Here is a 20,913-nt window from a genome sequence, read left to right as displayed (position 1 = left end):
TTCAGGCTGGACAAAGTCCGTCTTTGTGTGTCCTCTTCTGTTCAGATGAGCCGTTTTAACTCTAAATAAGAAAGTTGGCGGGATCTCCTGCATATGAGGGGAAGTTAAACAGCGTGATCCCCTCCCCCAACCCCTCAAAGCCACAGCTGAATGCGGGTCATGTCAAAGCTACGCCATGTTTTAGATTAAAACATGCATTTACGGAACACTTTACACTCTGGAAACTTCATTAAACCCGTATTCAGAGCTCCCAGAAAGTGTCTAATGTGTGAAAGTTGTGCTTGTGTGATAGTTTTAAGGCGATAGAAGAGACTGTCCATCTATGCCAGTATATAAAGTTCCAGTATATATATCCAGCTGTTACTATAAATGGACAGGACGGGAGAGGTTTGCTTGGAGCGGACCACAGCGGGCAGAGGGAGGCATTACTTCCCGGAACACCTAATGCAGGCGGCTGGGACGGGAGTGAGGATCGGTGTGAAGTCTTAGACAGAATGTATGTTTATCTGTGTTTCCTCTTAATCCACCATGCCTTTCTGTGGGTGTTTATCCGGTCCAGTGCGAAGCGGATCCGGACGGACCCCCCTCCGTCCGCAGTGGTAGCGTCCTGCTGGCGGGGTGGGGGAGCCGTTGGGGAGGCAGCACAGATTCCGTCTACGGAGAAGCAGGGAATGGGAAACATGACTCAGTTTAGCCCCTCTGAAGGTTTCCATCTCGGGGGGGAAAGTACTTCAGCCTTCAGCGGTGAGAAGAGCGTCTGTAGGCGGCCATAGAGGCGCGACGAGAGCCGCCGGAACGGAGCGGAACCCCGCTTCGCCTCCATTGTTTACTTCCAGCAGCTCCGATCTCTGCTCCCGGAGCTGTCCGGATCCCACCCGGAGCTGTCCGGATCCCACCCGGAGCTGATCCCTCCTGGAGCTGTCCGGGATCCCACCTGGAGCTGATCCCACCCGGAGCTGATCCCTCCTGGAGCTGTCCGGGATCCCACCTGGAGCTGATCCCACCTGGAGCTGTCCGGATCCCACCCGGAGCTGTCCGGATCCCACCCGGAGCTGATCCCTCCTGGAGCTGATCCCACCCGGAGCTGATCCCTCCTGGAGCTGTCCGGGATCCCACCCGGAGCTGTCCGGGATCCCACCTGGAGCTGATCCCACCTGGAGCTGTCCGGGATCCCACCCGGAGCTGTCCGGATCCCACCCGGAGCTGATCCCTCCTGGAGCTGTCCGGGATCCCACCCGGAGCTGATCCCTCCTGGACCTGTCCGGGATTGCACCTGCACGCAAAGGGCTGCGTGGACCCCCCTGGCGTGGATCGAAGCTTCTCCACCCTTTGTTTCTGAACTTTTATCTGCACGAGGGACGAAGCGTGTGTGTGTGCTCGTGGAAACCCAGCAGGAACTTTGAAGGATCAACAAGTTTATTTGTTTACATGTGTTTATGCAGCTGTTTGCTGTAGAGATCCCCCCCCCCAGCGGCCAGGAGCCCCCCCGCGGGGAGGTGTGAGTGGGACCGGACGGGTCCACGGGCCCCGTGGCCCCGCTGGAGCAGGTTGGCTGAAATTCCCACCCGGATTAATCCGTGAGTCCATCTGTGCGTCCGCCCGGCCACCAGGCCCCAGAAAGCCTCGGTAATTGGAGCTATTTTTAGGGTGAGGGATGGGGTAAAAGCGGCAGCTGGAAACCCGACTCCCCCTTCACCTCCTTCTCCTCCTCCCTGCAGCCGCTGCACCTCCTGCTTCGCCCACCTGGCAGCATGCTGGGTGGGTCAGGGTAGCCCAGCCGGTCGCGTCCACGTGTCGTGCAGGTCATCTGGAAGAAGAAGCAGCATCCTGATCGTTAGACTCTGGTTGAGTAATCCTGAAGTCTGAGGGGGGGTCATGAACACTTGGCTGTCCTGGAGCCCTGTTGGACGTCAGAATGACATGATGAATAAATCAGCAGCTGTGTTTCGCTTCAGATTGTCTCCAGATGGAGTGAATTTACTGTAGAGTCTATAACCCACGGAGACTCATCTGGATTAAAGCAAAAAGAAGGATCCATCACCAGCCCACAGACAGAATGCAGGAGAAAATTGATCCCACAAACGAAATGTTCTACTTCCTTCCTGCCCCGTATTAACACACTAAAACTATGTATGTAGATATATATTATGTAGAATGAAAGATTTATATCTATAGTGCAAATCCACGAAAGAGAGATTACGTCTTTATATTTTTACTTCAGAGACAAGCTGCCTGTACACCAGTTGGTTGCCTTAGAAACCAGTCCCAAACAAACTGAGCCAGAGAAGAAAGTGCCTTTTGATTGGTCGGTCCGTTTCCCACCATTTCCAGCTTTGTTTCCTCGGTTGGATGTAAAAGTGGAAGTGAACTCTGGGGTTCGGTTGGATGTAAAAGTTGAAGCAAACTCTGGGGTTCAGTTGGATGTAAAAGTTGAAGCGAACTCTGGGATTGATAGTTAGCCAGTGGAGTTCCATCGACCTGTCAGAACCGTGTCAACTCATTTCCCTGCTGGTGTGGACTCTTGCCGGGCGTTTCCATGGTTGTCACATCATCAGCGGTGGATGACAAGACTGTACCCTCCTGCAGGATGGTCCAATCAGAGCCTTGGATCACATCAGCACTGCTTCGCAAGAACAAGAGTCAGTACACAATTGCATACACAAACACAGCGTTCAAAGCAAGCAGAAACTGGATGTTGTTCAACTAACAGCTCATCTTAGTTCAGGTTCCACGTACGGTATGGTTTCCAGCAGATCAGACCAGTTTAACAACAGCAGAATCACCTGGAGTAACTACATCCGTTACAGTCAGATTTACACGACATCCGTTACAGTCAGATTTACACGACATCCGTTACAGTCAGATTTACACGACATCTGTTACTGTCAGATTCACACGACATCTGTTACTGTCAGATTTACACGACATCCGTTACAGTCAGATTTACACGACATCTGTTACTGCCAGATTTACACGACATCCGTTACTGTCAGACTTTTACACGACATCCGTTACTGTCAGACTTTTACACGACATCCGTTACTGTCAGATTCACACGACATCTGTTACTGCCAGATTTACACGACATCCGTTACTGTCAGACTTTTACACGACATCCGTTACAGTCAGATTTACACGACATCTGTTACTGCCAGATTTACACGACATCCGTTACTGTCAGACTTTTACACGACATCCGTTACTGTCAGATTCACACGACATCTGTTACTGTCAGATTTACACGACATCCGTTACTGTCAGACTTTTACACGACATCCGTTACTGTCAGATTCACACGACATCTGTTACTGTCAGATTTACACGACATCTGTTACTGTCAGACTTTTACACGACATCCGTTACTGTCAGATTCACACGACATCTGTTACTGTCAGATTTACACGACATCTGTTACTGTCAGACTTTTACACGACATCCGTTACTGTCAGATTCACACGACATCTGTTACTGCCAGATTTACACGACATCCGTTACTGTCAGACTTTTACACGACATCCGTTACTGTCAGATTCACACGACATCTGTTACTGCCAGATTTACACGACATCCGTTACTGTCAGACTTTTACACGACATCCGTTACTGTCAGATTCACACGACATCTGTTACTGTCAGATTTACACGACATCTGTTACTATCAGACTTTTACACGACATCCGTTACTGTCAGATTCACACGACATCTGTTACTGTCAGATTTACACGACATCTGTTACTGTCAGACTTTTACACGACATCCGTTACTGTCAGATTCACACGACATCTGTTACTGCCAGATTTACACGACATCCGTTACTGTCAGACTTTTACACGACATCCGTTACAGTCAGATTTACACGACATCTGTTACTGCCAGATTTACACGACATCCGTTACTGTCAGACTTTTACACGACATCCGTTACTGTCAGATTCACACGACATCTGTTACTGTCAGATTTACACGACATCCGTTACTGTCAGACTTTTACACGACATCCGTTACTGTCAGATTCACACGACATCTGTTACTGTCAGATTTACACGACATCTGTTACTGTCAGACTTTTACACGACATCCGTTACTGTCAGATTCACACGACATCTGTTACTGTCAGATTTACACGACATCTGTTACTGTCAGACTTTTACACGACATCCGTTACTGTCAGATTCACACGACATCTGTTACTGTCAGACTTTTACACGACATCCGTTACTGTCAGATTCACACGACATCTGTTACTGTCAGACTTTTACACGACATCTGTTACTGCCAGATTTACACGACATCCGTTACTGTCAGACTTTTACACGACATCCGTTACTGTCAGATTCACACGACATCTGTTACTGCCAGATTTACACGACATCCGTTACTGTCAGACTTTTACACGACATCCGTTACTGTCAGATTCACACGACATCTGTTACTGTCAGATTTACACGACATCTGTTACTATCAGACTTTTACACGACATCCGTTACTGTCAGATTTACACGACATCTGTTACTGTCAGACTTTTACACGACATCCGTTACTGTCAGATTCACACGACATCTGTTACTGTCAGACTTTTACACGACATCCGTTATTGTCAGATTTAAACGACATCCGTTACTGTCAGATTTACACGACATCTGTTACTGTCAGATTTACACGACATCCGTTACTGTCAGACTTTTACACGACATCCGTTACTGTCAGATTTACACGACATCTGTTACTGTCAGATTTACACGACATCTGTTACTGCCAGATTTACACGACATCCGTTACTGCCAGATTTACACGACATCCGTTACTGCCAGATTTACACGACATCTGTTACTGCCAGATTTACACGATATCTGTTACTGCCAGATTTACACGACATCTGTTACTGCCAGATTTACACGACATCCGTTACAGTCAGATTTACACGACATCCGTTACAGTCAGATTTACACGACATCTGTTACTGCCAGATTTACACGACATCTGTTACTGCCAGATTTACACGACATCTGTTACTGCCAGATTTACACGACATCCGTTACTGTCAGATTTACACGACATCTGTTACTGCCAGATTTACACGACATCTGTTACTGCCAGATTTACACGACATCCGTTACTGTCAGACTTTTACACGACATCCGTTACTGTCAGATTTACACGACATCTGTTACAGTCAGATTTACACGACATCTGTTACTGCCAGATTTACACGACATCCGTTACAGTCAGATTTACACGACATCTGTTACTGCCAGATTTACACGACATCTGTTACTGCCAGATTTACACGACATCCGTTACTGTCAGACTTTTACACGACATCCGTTACTGTCAGATTCACACGACATCTGTTACTGCCAGATTTACACGACATCCGTTACTGTCAGACTTTTACACGACATCCGTTACTGTCAGATTCACACGACATCTGTTACTGTCAGATTTACACGACATCTGTTACTGTCAGACTTTTACACGACATCCGTTACTGTCAGATTTACACGACATCTGTTACTGTCAGATTTACACGACATCCGTTACTGTCAGACTTTTACACGACATCCGTTACTGGCAGATTCACACGACATCTGTTACTGCCAGATTTACACGACATCCGTTACTGTCAGACTTTTACACGACATCCGTTACTGTCAGATTCACACGACATCTGTTACTGTCAGATTTACACAACATCCGTTACTGTCAGACTTTTACACGACATCCGTTACTGTCAGATTCACACGACATCTGTTACTGCCAGATTTACACGACATCCGTTACTGTCAGACTTTTACACGACATCCGTTACTGTCAGACTTTTACACGACATCCGTTACTGTCAGATTCACACGACATCTGTTACTGTCAGATTTACACGACATCCGTTACTGTCAGATTCACACGACATCTGTTACTGTCAGATTTACACGACATCTGTTACTGTCAGACTTTTACACGACATCCGTTACTGTCAGATTCACACGACATCTGTTACTGCCAGATTTACACGACATCCGTTACTGTCAGACTTTTACACGACATCCGTTACTGTCAGACTTTTACACGACATCCGTTACTGCCAGATTCACACGACATCTGTTACTGTCAGATTTACACGACATCCGTTACTGTCAGATTCACACGACATCTGTTACTGTCAGATTTACACGACATCTGTTACTGTCAGACTTTTACACGACATCTGTTACTGTCAGACTTTTACACGACATCCGTTACTGTCAGATTCACACGACATCTGTTACTGTCAGATTTACACGACATCTGTTACTGTCAGATTTACACGACATCCGTTACTGTCAGATTTACACGACATCTGTTACTGTCAGATTTACACGACATGACTTACGCGACATCCGTGACTGTCAGATTTACGCGACATCCGTCTGTTTCAGCTTCCAGGTCAGCCTGACCCATGCAACGTTAATCCCAGCATACATCAAACCTTCCCTGTAGGAGATCACTGACATTTCTTATATTACAGATATTTTTATGATTTTACAGTTTATATGTTCTATTATCAGGTTCGGTTCTCTAACTGGGGGATCCTCGTGGGGATCCCCCAGTTAGAGAACTCTCTGAAACGGATCTGGATCCGTTTCAGAGAGCAAAAATAACTCGCTTCACTTCAACCCCTCGTTCTCTTGGCTCAGGTTTCTGGAAGTCCTCGGCTCCGTCTCGGGAACAATCCTAGGACAGTTTTCCGACTTGGGCCGGTTTTTCTTACTTTCTGTGAGACGTCCTGCTTCTCTGGTCCGTGTGGATCAGACCAGTTAAAACGGGTCGGGGAAAGGGTTCTGAGCTATGTCTTCGTCCTGAGCTGCAGCGCAGAGTTTTCCAGAAGGTCAGACTGGAGAAGACTGTTTACCAGTAAGAGTTCTAGTCGGTTTATCACCAACTTCTTCCTGACTTCCACGGGTCCTCTTCATTTACTGACTTCACTGGTTTGTTTATTTTATTTTCCTTCCTTCCAGTCTTTCAGTAATTACTCCTGATTCTCCTCGTGGTCTGGATCTACTGGTCTGGATCTACTGACTGAAACAAATGCTGTCCTAAAGTTGTGTAACTCCCCAGGTCTAGTTCTGCTCCTGTCCTCCATCGCAGAGCCCCCAATTAAACCCTTGCTGTTGCCTCTGAGTCGGTTCTGGACTCACATGGTCCTCCGGCAGGCGGGACTTGTTGTTTGGTCGCACCGCCTGCTGTTTTCCTGCGTGTTGGGTCTGAGATCCCTGCAGTTAGATATGTGACAGGAAGGTTTGTGCTCCGTGCACGGAGAAGGAAGCTTCCCCTCCTGTGACTGGAATGCAACCATCGTGAACCTACCTTGTCCCGGTTCTGGTCCACCTGTCGTTACGGTCTTTATCATGTTGGCTTCAGCTGTAAATAGTTACACACCTGCATTTACAGGTGTGCAATGCTAGCAGCGTGGCAAACTATGGATGCGAGCAGCGTGACTAACTATGGATGCCAGCAGCTTGGCTAACTATGATTGCTAGCAACGTGGCTAACTATAGATGCCAGCAGCGTGGCTAACTATGATTGTTAGCAACGTGGCTGGCTATGGATGCCAGCAGCGTGGCTAACTATGGATGCTAGCAAGGTGGCTAACTATAGATGCCAGCAGCGTGGCTAACTATGATTGCTAGCAACGTGGCTGACTATGGATGCCAGCAGCGTGGCTAACTATGGATGCTAGCAAGGTGGCTAACTATGGATGCTAGCAGAGTGGCTAACTATTGATGCTAGCAGCGTGGCTAACTATGGATGCTAGCAGCGTTGCTAACTATGGGTGCTAGCAGCGTGGCTTACTATGGATGCTAGCAGCGTGGCTAACTCTGGATGCTAGCAACGTGGCTAACTGTGGATGCTAGCAGCGTGGCTAACTATGGATGCTAGCAGCGTGGCTAACTATGGATGCTAGCAACGTGGCTAACTATGGATGCTAGTAGCGTGGCTAACTATGGATGCCAGCAGCGTGGTTAACTGTGGATGCTAGCAGTGTGGCTAACTGTGGATGCCAGCAGCGTGGCTAACTATGGATGCTAGCAACGTGGCTAACTATGGATGCTAGTAGCGTGGCTAACTATGGATGCCAGCAGCGTGGTTAACTGTGGATGCTAGCAGTGTGGCTAACTGTGGATGCCAGCAGCGTGGCTAACTATGGATGCTAGCAACGTGGCTAACTATGGATGCTATGACCATGCTATGCTATGGATGCTATCAGTATATAGGAGTAGGGTATGAATGGAGACGGAAAAGTGATTTGGGGTGCGTGTGGGTAGAGAGGAGGGGGTGATTTGAGGTGTGGTGCGGGTGTGTGAACTGGGGGTGAGAAGGGGGGTGCGTATCGAGGTGTGTAGAAAGGGAGCAAGTGAGGGGTGTTATGGGGTAGGGCTGGGCGATATCACCTTGTAGTAATATCCCGATATTTTTATGGCATGTCACAATATACGATATATATCTCGATATTTACCTCAGCCTTGAATGAATGCTTTGGTGCATACAATCACATCAGTAAGATGATTTTGTGTCTCTTTTAAAACATAATTGTTCATACTGCATCAAGATATGCTGATTTTAAACACTCATGCCAAAAGGATGAAATTGTAACGAAGCAAACTGATCAAAACTGTATTTATTGAACAGTTAAAGCAGTGGCAGAAACATGTCATTTTAAAACAAAATAAAGTGCCTTTGCATGATGTAATAAATGCAACGTATGAAAATAGGTGCTCTAGGGGGGACTTTTCAAATGATGAACTATTATAAGGCTTTGCTTTATGGATACGTTTTTGAGTTGTCGTGTATTTTTTTAATCGCAGAGTTTAGCGTAGAAATCAGTCATAATCCAGGCAGAATGTCCTCGTATCGTCTCCAATAAACGGCTTCAGCCAGTTTTTAATTCAGGGTTTGATTCCCACTCCTTTCTGTACTTTCTAGAGACATGAGGAGCTAGATAAATATGCTTGTGTCACACACAGTGGATGAGGTGAGTAAGGGACAGAGGCTGTGAATGTAATTAAATAGAATGAATTATTTTTGCATGACGTGAAAAACGTTGTAATTTACGTCCCACTCTGTAATCCAGAGCGGGATCAGTGGCGGATTTGGCTGTTCATTGTGACTGTAGGTGGAGTCGTGCAGGTGTCCTCTCTGCTCCTCTGACTGGCTGCAGCTGCAGCCGGAGCGACTGAGTGCTTTAGGACGGGGAGAGACTCTCCTTCTGACAATAACTTTACAATATGCGCTTTAAAGTCAGTCGCCAAAACACCAGGAAAGTCTCCAATAACTCCTGTAAAAGTCGCTAGATTTGTCGCTAGTCGTTTTTCACAAAAAAAGTCGCCAGATTTAGCGATAAAGTCGCCAAGGTGGCAACAGTGGCTACACGCTGCCTCTCATGACGTAGCACAAAGCTCACATTATGTACGTAACGAGGTGCGCTTGCTTTAACTCTCTGTGCAAAGCGGTGCAGAGTCGAGGAGGAGGGAGGAAACCCCGCCCACAGCTAAAAACACCTGCATGACAACAGGATACTCGAATATGACGAACATAGGCATTTTCTATATCGCACAGGGGACTAGCCACTATATCTAGAGTATATTCAGTATATTGCCAGCCCTATTAGGGGGTATGTATTTGTGCATCGGGGAGCATGTGAGCGGAGGCAGGGGGCAAGGGGGGTGTGAGATGGAGCATGTGTAATGGATGGGGCGGGTAGGGTGTGTGTAGGAAGGGAGTATGTGTGTGTTTGTCTCATAGACCGTATATAAAAGATGGGCGGAGCCTCCCTGACGTCACCCGTAGGTTTCCTGTAGGATGATTGACATCGAGCGAACTCCGAGCTTTCTGTAGCTAAGAGCTAACCAAGCTAACCCGAAGATAACAGGAGCTAACCAGCTAACGGAGGTAAGCGGGCTAAAGCTAAGTCATGTTGTTAACCGACTAAAAACCGTGGTTCTACATTCTTCTGACTTGAAGCGGGAGATAGGGTGCCTGTCAATCAAAAGGACATGCCCCTAAATATGCCGAACTCGAGATTAAATTACTTTTAAACGGGTGAGTTAGAAAAAAATTCACTCCCCCCACAGTTGTCATGAAGGTAAACGTGACCTATTAAACCTAAAATGTTTTTTACCAGGCTGTAAACATGTTTATTCCTGCTGTAAACATGTTTATTTCTGCTGTAAACATGTTTATTTCTGCTGTAAACATGTTTATTCCTGCTGTAAACATGTTTATTTCTGCTGTAAACATGTTTATTCCTGCTGTAAACATGTTTATTTCTGCTGTAAACATGTTTATTCCTGCTGTAAACATGTTTATTCCTGCTGTGAAGTTGGTCTTTTTAACATGGGAGTCTATGGGGATTTGCTTTGTTTTGCAGTCCCTAGTGGATGAAGGGGGAACTGTAGCTTTACGCACTTCCACATACGCTTTACTCTTCACCACCAGAGGTGGCCGCTTAGTGTGTCTGTGTGTTGGGGGGGGGGGGTCTTGTGCCCCGGGGAGCGCGGCTGGTGCACTGAGGTGCAGCCTGGCGTGGGGTGGACTCTCTGCCCGAGTGAATCTAAGTCTTAATCATTCAGACTAAATTAGTCTGAATGTAAAATCTGATTGTGCAGTCCTAATTCCCACCAGAGGTGGCGCTGCACTAGTATTTAGCAGAAGAGAGGACCAGACCGGCGTGAAGAAGAAAACTCTTGTTTCCTCCACCTGCCAGTTAAACATGGAGACCAAACTATGGCTGTTTTGGGTTTTTATTGTGTCTTATGCAAGTATACTGCAGAAATCCACTGCAACAATGGACGCAGTATGAACACCAGACGAGGCAGAGGACCCTTAACGCCATCGCTATGGATTTACCCACAATGCAATGCTACGCCACATGCAGGAAGGGACTTGGTTTGTAGTCCACTTCCTGTATTTGACCTGCGTTTGTAGGTGGACAGAGTCGCTTCTTTGGTCTGAATCAGAATTCTTTTGGCACATTTCCCCAAACGAAGTGACTTTCCCAGCAAACGGACTCGGATTCAGAACGGCTGATGTGGACGTGTCCTCAGTCTCAGCCACAATAGTCCAGGAGTCTCGTTGTGATTGGGTGTGGATTTAAGAGTTTCACACCTTCCATTTGCACTTAACTCAGGTGGACCAAACCGCCTGGAAAACGTCACATCGTTAGTAGAACAACTTTTCTCCATGGGGCAAACTCCCACAAAGCATTTTCCAGGTAAAAATGCAAAATTAAATATCATGCAAATATTTATTAAATGTGGGTGAGTTGAGAAATTTTAAGATTTTTCTCTTTTTGTGGACATGAGTTGTTTGTGTTTTTTTTAACTGATTTAGTGCCTTTATTATGAAGCCCTGCAGGAGTATTTTCAAACCTTGCACTTATTACAGGGACAGTTCTCACCATCCCGTTCAGCACAGCCACAGACATTTTTCTATTACTGCTTCTGTGATTCAGGATTGGAGAAAACAGCTAGAACCAGGATGGTGGATGACATCTACTTTATGCAGCATTCTCACAGTCAAATGAATAAAGCCCCCCAGGAGCAAATTAACACAGCATCAGTCACATTAGATATAATAACTCCTCTTACATTACATACATTTTCTGTTGGTTTTGTTTTTCCTCCTACCTAAACAATAATCTGCATGACTTCCTCCTTCTTCATGATTTGTTGCGGTTGGCAGAAATTACTTTCTATTTGGTCGCTGAAAATTATGTTTACAAGTAAAGCAAACCCCCAGCTTTCAAGCAGTTGGCTGGTGTTCATACTGCAGCAAACAAGTCATAATATTCCTGGAATCTGACCACAGTCTGGTTTAAGAAGACCAAACAGCCGCAGTGTGAATATGCCCTAAGATCAACATCAAACAAGTTGTGAACGCCTGGCAGCATGTCTACAATATGGCTATATTGCTGTAACTGTTGATGCTAGCAGAACTGCCATATTACTGTAACTGTGGATGCTAGCAGAACTGCCATATTACTGTAACTGTGGATGCTAGCAGAACGGCTATATTACTGTAACTGTGGATGCTAGCAGAATGGCTATATTACTGTAACTGTGGATGCTAGCAGAACTGCCATATTACTGTAACTGTGGATGCTAGCAGAACGGCTATATTACTGTAACTGTGGATGCTAGCAGAACGGCTATATTACTGTAACTGTGGATGCTAGCAGAACGGCTATATTACTGTAACTGTGGATGCTAGCAGAACGCTCTATCTATCTATCTATCCGTCCGTCCGTCCGTCCGTCCTATTATTATTATCGATTTTCATCTATCTTTCTAGATTGCGCCGTCTGTTGGCAGCAGATTATAGTAGCTCTGACTTGCTATCTTGATTTTTTTTAAATAGTACAAAGTCTTCTTGCATAGATATTACCTCAAATTAGGTATTTTTTTTTCTGAGGATTTCATGCCAGTTTGGAGGGTGTGTTGCAAGGAAGATTTTTCTGCATATTTTTGCTCTTTCAAGGCTTGTCTCCATGACAACGAAAGACTTGTTTACAATCGGGATCAACTGATGAACCTCTCCCAAATCAGGATTATCAGTGAAACAACACATCCAATCCCGATGGAGTTAAAAAGAAAGAGAAGAGGATGCAGAGCGGGAGTGAGACAGAGGAGAAAGAGATTTAAATCATTTCTCCCGACCGTCGTCATGGGTAATGTGAGATCGCTAGCTAACAAAACGGACGAGCTGAAGATGCTAACAAGATCTCAGAAAGAATACAGAGAATGCAGTGTTATGTGCTTCACCGAGACATGGCTGCATGAACACATCCCTGACTGTAATGTGTCTGTACCGGGCTTTAAAACGGTCCGTGCAGACCGCAGTAGACAACACAGCGGAAAGCTAAAGGGTGGTGGAATTGCAGTGCTGGTTAACCAGCGTTGGTGTCATCCTGGACATGTTACTGTCAAGGAGAAGATATGCACAAGGGACATGGAACTGTTAGCTGTGAGCTTCTGTCCATATTATTTACCCAGAGAGTTTACCTGTGTTATTCTGGTAGCGGTTTATATAATACCTGGTACCGCACCAGACACAGCCTGTGACGTCATCAGCTCCGTCGTTGCTCGGCTACAAACACAGCATCCAAACTCATTCATGGTGATCTCCGGAGACTTCAACAACATCTCCCTCTCTGCAACTCTACCAACATTCCAGCAGTTTGTCAGCTGCTCCACCAGAGAAAATAAGATGTTGGACTTATTTTATGCAAATATGAATAATGGATACAGTTGTTCTGCCCTGCCTCCTTTAGGAAGATCTGACCATAATCTGGTTCTTCTCACCTCCACCTACAAGCCCGTCGTTCAGCAGCAACCAGTCATCACAAAGACTATCAAAATCTGGTCTGCTGAAGCTGAAGATGCTCTTAGAGGAGGCTTTGAGGCTACAGACTGGAACGTCCTCTGTGAACCTCATGGAGACGACATCAACGCCATGACTGAGTGTGTGACAGATTACATAAACTTCTGTGTGGACAGCATCGTCCCAACAAGAACAGTGAGGTGCTTCCCCAATAACAAACCCTGGATCACCAGTGACCTGAAAAAGCTGCTGAACATCAAAAAGAAAGCCTTCAGGGATGGAGACAGGGAGTTATTGAGGGCAACACAAAAACAACTTAAACCACAAACTAAGAAGTGCAAGGAGGACTACAGGAAGAAGTTAGAAAGTCAGCTCCAGCAGAATAACGTGAGGGATGTGTGGTCTGGAATGAAGAAGATCACCGGCTTCAAGTTAAAGGGGGACCAGCCTGATGGAGGTCTGGACAGAGCTAATGAGCTGAACATATTCTTCAGCAGGTTCAGTTCACCCCCTACCTCCAGCCCAACAGACCACACACCCTCCATAAGCCCACTGCTTTCCTGTCACGCCTCCAATCTGTCACCCTGCAGCTCAGTCATGGACCAGAACACAGCTTCATCTCCCTCCACATCAGGACATCCTGAGACCTCCACCTTGTTTGTCTCCTGCAATCAGGTTAAGAAGCAACTTGAGAAACTGAACCAGAACAAGGCTGCAGGTCCAGATGGTGTCAGTCCCAGAGTTCTCAAGACCTGCTCAGAACAACTATGTCCGATTCTCCAGCACCTTTTCAACACCAGTCTGAGACAAAATAGAGTCCCAGTGCTGTGGAAAACCTCCTGCCTTGTTCCAGTGCCTAAAAAAACACAACCAGCTGAACCAAGTGACTACAGACCAGTTGCCCTGACATCTCACATCATGAAAGTCCTGGAGAGACTCTTACTGGCTCACCTCAACAAGCAAGTAAACACCTTTCAGGACCCATTCCAGTTTGCATATGGTAATGGACTTGGGGTTGAAGATGCCATCATATACCTGCTCCAGAGAGCACACTCTCATCTGGACCATTCAGGCAGCACTCTGAGGGTCATGTTCTTTCATTTCTCAGTGCTTTTAATACCATTCAGCCTGCTTTGTTATGTGAGAAGCTCCATAAATTCCAGGTGGATACCTCCACAACCACCTGGATCTATGACTACCTCACAAACAGACCCCAGTTTGTGAGACTGAAAGGTTGTGTGTCTGAGATGGAGGTCAGCAGCACTGGTGCACCACAAGGAACTGTACTCTGGCCATTCCTCTTCACACTGTACACCTCAGACTTCCAGTACAACTCTGAGTCCTGTCATCTGCAGAAATACTCTGATGACTCTGCAGTTGTGGGGTGTATCAGGGATGGACAAGAAGCAGAGTACAGAGAACTGGTCAGTCAGTTTGTTAAATGGTGCGGTGACAATCATCTCATATTAAATAGCAGCAAAACAAAAGAGATGATTGTTGACTTCAGGAAGAAGAAGAATAAACAAAGCACTGTTTCCATCCTGGGAGAGGAGGTGGAGGTGGTGGAGGAATACAAGTATCTTGGAGTTCAGCTGGACAACAAACTGGACTGGAAATGCAACACTGACTACATCTACAAGAAAGGTCAGAGCAGACTGTACTTCTTAAGGAAGCTGAGATGGTTTAACGTCTGCACCAAGATGTTGCATATCTTCTATAAGTCTGTTGTGGAGAGTGCAGTCAGCTTTGCAGCATCTGCTGGGGTAGTAGCATCAGAACCAGAGACTTGAAGAGAATCAACAAACTGATCCAGAAAGCTGCTTCTGTGCTTGGAGTAACTCTGGAGCCGCTGGAGCTGATTGTCCAAAGAAGAATGCTGCACAAGCTGATGAAGATGATGGAGGATTCTTCACACCCTCTCCACAACACAGTGATGAAACAACAAAGTGTGTTCAGTGAGAGGCTTCTTCAGGTCCGATGTAAGACTGAAAGATACAGAAGATCATTCCTGCCAGCAGCCATCAGCCTCCGGAACAAGACCTCCTCTAGTTATTATTATTATTATTATTATATACTACGATATTTCCTTTTGGGGATTAATAAAGTATTTCTCATTTAATTTCATCTATCTATCTATCTGTCTGTCTGTCTATTAGGGCTGTGACGATATGCTTTTGTCCTGATTCGATTCCAATTTTTCTGGTGCCGATTTAAACTTTTTTTTGTGCATCATTTTTCTTGATTTCAATGATAGAACAACACAGCAGCTGGACCATCATTCTGCTGCTGTAATGCCCAAGAAGACAAGTAAAAATTAATAGTGGATTCATTTGGGGGGGGGAAAAAATCATCTTTTTTTTTTAAATCAAAATTGTCAAGCAAAAAAATCCCGATCTTTTTTTTTCTCGATTCAATTATCTCACCCCTACCATCGATCCATCCATCCGTCCGTCTATCCATCCATCCGTCCATCTATCCATCCATCCATCCGTCCATCTATAAATCCATCCATCCACTATCCGTCCATCTGTCCATCCACAATCATCCATCCGTCCATCCATCCGTCCATCTATCCATCCATCCGTGCGTCCATCCATCCATCCATCCATTCGTCCATCTATCCATCCATCCGTCCATCTATCCATCCATCCATCCCAGTATATTCAATGCAGATCTTTCTTGGTGATGTACTGAAGATGGTGTGTCGAGGATGGATGCATTGAAGGAAGGTGTGTGGAGGAGGTCAGTATGGAGGGTGGTAGTATGTGGAAAGGATTGCAGTATGGGAGGAGGAAAATGGGGGAGGCAGTCTGGGGAAGGGGCTGCTATTATGGGATGGTTGCTCGGGGAGACCGTGTCAGACTGTTGCTGAGAGCCAGGCCTGCTATTGGAAGCCACTTGCTGAGCAGCAGAGAGAGAAGCAGCTAATGAGTATTGTGGCCTGGTTGCTGAGACAGCACTGGGTTTATTTATAGAGTGATGGCCAGTCAGCCCTTAGATACCAGCGACGAATGAGCTGACAGAGAAGGAGGTGGCTTTAGCCAATGGCAGCACAGGACGGGGGATGCCAGATTGAGGAAGTGCTGTGAGTGCCTCTCAGTCTCTTAAAGAGACAGTGCAGATTTCTCAGTACTAGGCAGATATTCCCTCTCTCTTTCTCTGAAGTGTCAGATCTGTGTGCAGGCTGGCTCCAAAGCAGCATGGCGGTCCACAGTGACGGCGTTTTAATTCCTTCCTCTGTTATCGTCCTTCAGGACACATGTACACTCTCCGTGAAGTTAAATACAACTTGTGAACTGATGGTTAGATATGCTCCATGTGTGGTTATCTGAATAGAACATAATGTGATTGTTTCCATACATTTATTTATGTTTACTGTAAAATGCAGAACACGTAACACTGAACTGTTAGCAGGTTCTTCTGCATTTATACATCTAGGCCTAACTTTTAGCCTGGTTTGGCTCCTTTGACCTGGAATAATGTCATCCTGTAATGACTGGGCTCTAAATAAAGCACCATGAGTTAGAAGGAGGGAAATATCTGCTGTTTCACCTGCTGGTACCTGACGTGATCATGTGATGGTCCTTAAACCATACGAACATGTTGTTCTGGTTTCTTAACCTGGTGACAGTGCTGAACTCAAGGGACAGGGTTTTTATCATCCATGTTTAGAAAAACAGCGGGAAGAACGCTGGATTGGTTCTTCTGGTCACTAAGTTACTGGTAATGAACCCACCAGGTTTCATTCTTGTATAAAAGTACCAGTGACTCTGTTCCTACTACCACAACTTAATACATGGCAACGATAGTTAACATTAACCGTAACAGAGTCAGAGAGGAACGTCTGAAATTGATAAAAGGTACTGATCACCTGCATGGATTAATTCTCTATAGATTTAGATTTTAGCTGCTAATGAGGGGAGCCTGCAGACTTAGCACTAGCTACTAGCTTCTTACCTCCGTTAGCTGGTTAGCTCCTGTTATCTCCGGGTTAGCTCTTAGCTACAGAAAGCTCGGAGTTTGCTCGATGTCAATCATCCACCATGACGCTCACAGCCCCCCTCTCAGCTCCACCTCTTTGCCCATATTTGTATTTTCCGGGCGAGACGACACACATGACGCTGCCAAGATGGTGATGGTAGGAACCGCCCACCGAGCTTCAATTCAGCTCTTCAGGGGGCCTCATTTATCAAACTGTGCATAGCAACGATGACTACAGGTGGCGTACGTACGGAAAACAGGAAATGCGGCGCAAAAAAACTCCTCTATTTACAAAGCAGTGCGCACGCACGTCCCACTCCTGTTTCCTTCATAAATCAGGATCAACACTAAATTTTGAACACATGAGGGAACATCTGGCCACGCCCACATGTTGGCCATAAAAGGTCAGGCCGACGCCCTGATAAATATTAATCCATCTCATTTCCATGATTGTTCTGCAGGAAAAAAGCAAAAAAGAGGAATTTTCTGGAAAATGAGGATCCAGAAAGTAAATAATAAAGTGGTCAGACAGTAAAATGTAGGGAGAAAGTGCATCTTGGTCCACAGGAGGAGGAAGGGGGGGCGCTGCCCACTCCCACAGATTAGAAGCTGGCAGGAAAATGAAGGAGTCCAGAGATACGCTGGAACAAAATGCTGGAAGTGCTTCATTCCTTTGTTTCAGATTATAAAATGAACGGACATAAATGAGACGTCTCTGACTCCAGTTTACTTACTGGGAACATACTGGTGTTCCTGTGTGTCCCAGCTGGGTTGCAGCGCTGCAGATGTGGTCGGAGAGGGGGGGGGGGCAGTGGTTCCACCTTGTGTCCTAGCTGCGGTGTCCTCGCAGAGGAACCAATAATCACCATGAAGGAGGAGGTGCAGGAGATGGAGAGAAATAAACACCACCCTGACAGAAACCACACTAAAGATAAACTTGTGAATAAATGAGAATCCTCCTCCTCTGATGTGTTGCATCACTTCTAGACGTAAAGCAGCAGCGTTTGGTTCCAACGTGAGAGGATGATTGACAACACAATCATTCAGATTGGATGATTGATCAGGTGAACGCAGGACGCAGATAAGCCACTGTGCGCCTTTACACATTGGGGAGCATTTTATCTCCAACCATAACTTCATGTTCTGTATCTGCAGGTGGAGGAAACACCTGAGCAGCCTGATGATGGGCTGTTGTCATGGTGACCGCCTCCTTTTACCTGCAGGTCTTCATGTAGAGCTTTATTAGTACGGCAGCTTCTGTACGACTTATTAACTGTGTGATGTGGCTTTTCTAACATGTAGAACTGCTTGGTTTCAGAACATTTTACTGCTGGACGTTTTACGTGCTGGAAGGAACAATATCAAATGTGCATTTTCTTTTTTTTTTTTTTTTTCCTTTTTTTTGGGCAAATGCTGGTAATGTAAGCTAAAACATTCTGCGTAAAAGTTTATATTGGATTTTGAACAAATGGCTCAAATTTCACACCATTTCTTTGGTTTTATTTTCTGCCTTTGGTGTCTCCGTTTCCCGTTTCTGCAGATGTTGTCGTACGCCGGGGTCAGAGTTGGCGTGGAGGTCGGGACGTTTTACTATAATTGGCGTACGCCGGGTTTTGTGCGACAGCTTTGTAAATGGGGCCCCAGAAACCTACGGGTGACGTCACAGAGGCTCCGCCCATCTCTTTAAAGACAGGCTGTGAATTGGGCCCAGCTTGCAGCTTGTTTTCAGCACATCAGCTGGAAAGAACCTTCTTACCTTGGAGCTCCGAATCAACTGGTCAGACATTTGAGATGTGCACAGTTACCATAAAAAAGCATGAAGCAGACAGTTGTCACAATTTTGCTGATGAAGCACTAGTTTTAATAAACCAGTTGATCAAAGTGGTGAGAAAGTCACATGGCATCAAAATAGATGCACCCAGTCGCATTCACACCCTGCCTTGCTGCTGATAAAATTATTATTGAATATGAAATAGCCAGGTTCATTGCACCTAGACGCACAGGATTCTCAACAGGTTATGTATCTTAGCTCACTAGCTAGCTCCACCCATTTAGACAGAAATGAAATATCATGATGTCCACTAGCAGTAGGGAAGCAGCCGTCAGCAGACCCAAGCTACAGGTTAGTCTGAATCACAGAGATGAAGTGATCATATATCCTTTCACCTGCTGGGATAGACTCTAGATGGTAAATCCACCATTATTTATCACATCTTCATCACCATCACTACCATGTTGCTAAGAGACCTCTATTTTCACCTGGACATGATGATGAAGACACTTCCTGTCAGACTTTCCACCAATCAGAGAGCTTAAACTGACGGTAACGTCCAATCAGGAGCAGCCAAAGATCAACAAGTGATGAGAAAAGCAGGAAAATAATGATCCTCTATGGCTGGAATAAAGCCAAGAAGATGTTTGGGATGCAGCTGAGGTGGAGGTGCTGCAGTGAGGATAGCAGGTAGATAGTAGCAGGAAGACGTGTGGAAACATGGAAACTGTGTGTGTGTGTGTGTGTGTTTCAGACGTGAGAGAATGATGTGCAGATGAGAAAAGGCTTGGTCACTGCTGATCTATGTGTTATTTCTACAAACTTCTGGTTGCTCTTTATGCTGCTTTATTTGTTCATACATTCATTTTACATCATTTTAGCCTCAGAATCTGGAAACATCACGTCTCCATGGAAACACCACGTCTGTATGCTGACTGGATGGTTTAGATCACAATAAAGCCGACGGAGCAAAAATACTAAAACATGTATTCCAGGGTTTAAGGTTGTTTGCTGGTTTTGGACATCAGGAGCCGGAACTCCTTCCTGTCATCATGAAATGTCAGCTGTCGGCAGGGATCTGGTCCTCTGGAGGTGTTAACGGGCAAAGCCTCTTGCTTCCAGTTGGGTTTCCTCCAGCTTTTATTGTTTCTGCATCAGAAGCCGTGCCTTTAAAACGCTTTCATGTCACCATGGTAACGTTGACCTGAAGTTGCCATGACGATTTATGACATGAGCAACTGACAGACTGTTAGAAGTTGAAGGCATCACGTTTCTGACCCATGCGCAGGTCCGCTGAAGAGTTTTATCTCATTTTTCAGCCATTTATTGACAAAAGTGAAAACAGATGGAATGTCCTGGATTTCCAGTTGTTGTGTCGAACCAGTGAGGAACAACTGGTTTTTATCCACTGCAGCCATGTTGGTCCCAGAAGGTCCTGCAGGTTTAAACTGTATTTTCTACAGATTGTCCCAACTTTTTCTGAGCAGAAATCTTTCACATTAAAATGATGAATCTTTCTTTGTGTGTGTGCAGGTGTAAGCAGCTCAGGATGTCCACCCACCTCCTCCTCCTCCTCCTCCTCCTCCTCCTCCTCCTCCACTGCCCAGGGCTTCTCCCTCGCTGAGCCAGCCATGACCAGCCAGCACACGCATACACACCCCTCCTTCAGCTCCATCCACTCCATGGCCGAGCAACAGCAGGTAACTCTTCTTCTGTGGTGATGAAGTACGATAATCGTTTGCAGTAGGAGGAACTTCTGCTTCTCACCTTCCTTTCTCTCTGCTGCGACATTTCCGTTTCCAGCTGGTGT

At 45.8% G+C, this 20,913-nt stretch overlaps 1 protein-coding gene across 2 annotated transcripts in view; it reads left to right on the top strand.

The window, feature by feature from the left end:
* Window positions 1–20,913, top strand: part of dyrk1b (dual-specificity tyrosine-(Y)-phosphorylation regulated kinase 1B) — a 65,565-nt gene that overhangs the window by 24,917 nt on the left and 19,735 nt on the right. The window contains exons 1-2 of one of the 2 annotated variants that reach the window (XM_079240463.1): window positions 663–2,639; window positions 20,637–20,803. In XM_079240463.1, coding sequence (XP_079096589.1) covers window positions 2,537–2,639; window positions 20,637–20,803 — 270 coding nt within the window. In that variant the 5' untranslated portion in view covers window positions 663–2,536. Of the gene's footprint in view, window positions 1–662; window positions 2,640–20,636; window positions 20,804–20,913 lie in introns of those variants that run through there. The other variant, XM_079240464.1, reaches the window with a different exon arrangement.

This window comes from Telmatherina bonti, assembly GCF_933228915.1.
Source record: "Telmatherina bonti genome assembly, chromosome: 5".
NCBI lineage: Eukaryota > Metazoa > Chordata > Actinopteri > Atheriniformes > Telmatherinidae > Telmatherina > Telmatherina bonti.
This window is presented reverse-complemented; position numbering and strand designations above follow the sequence as displayed.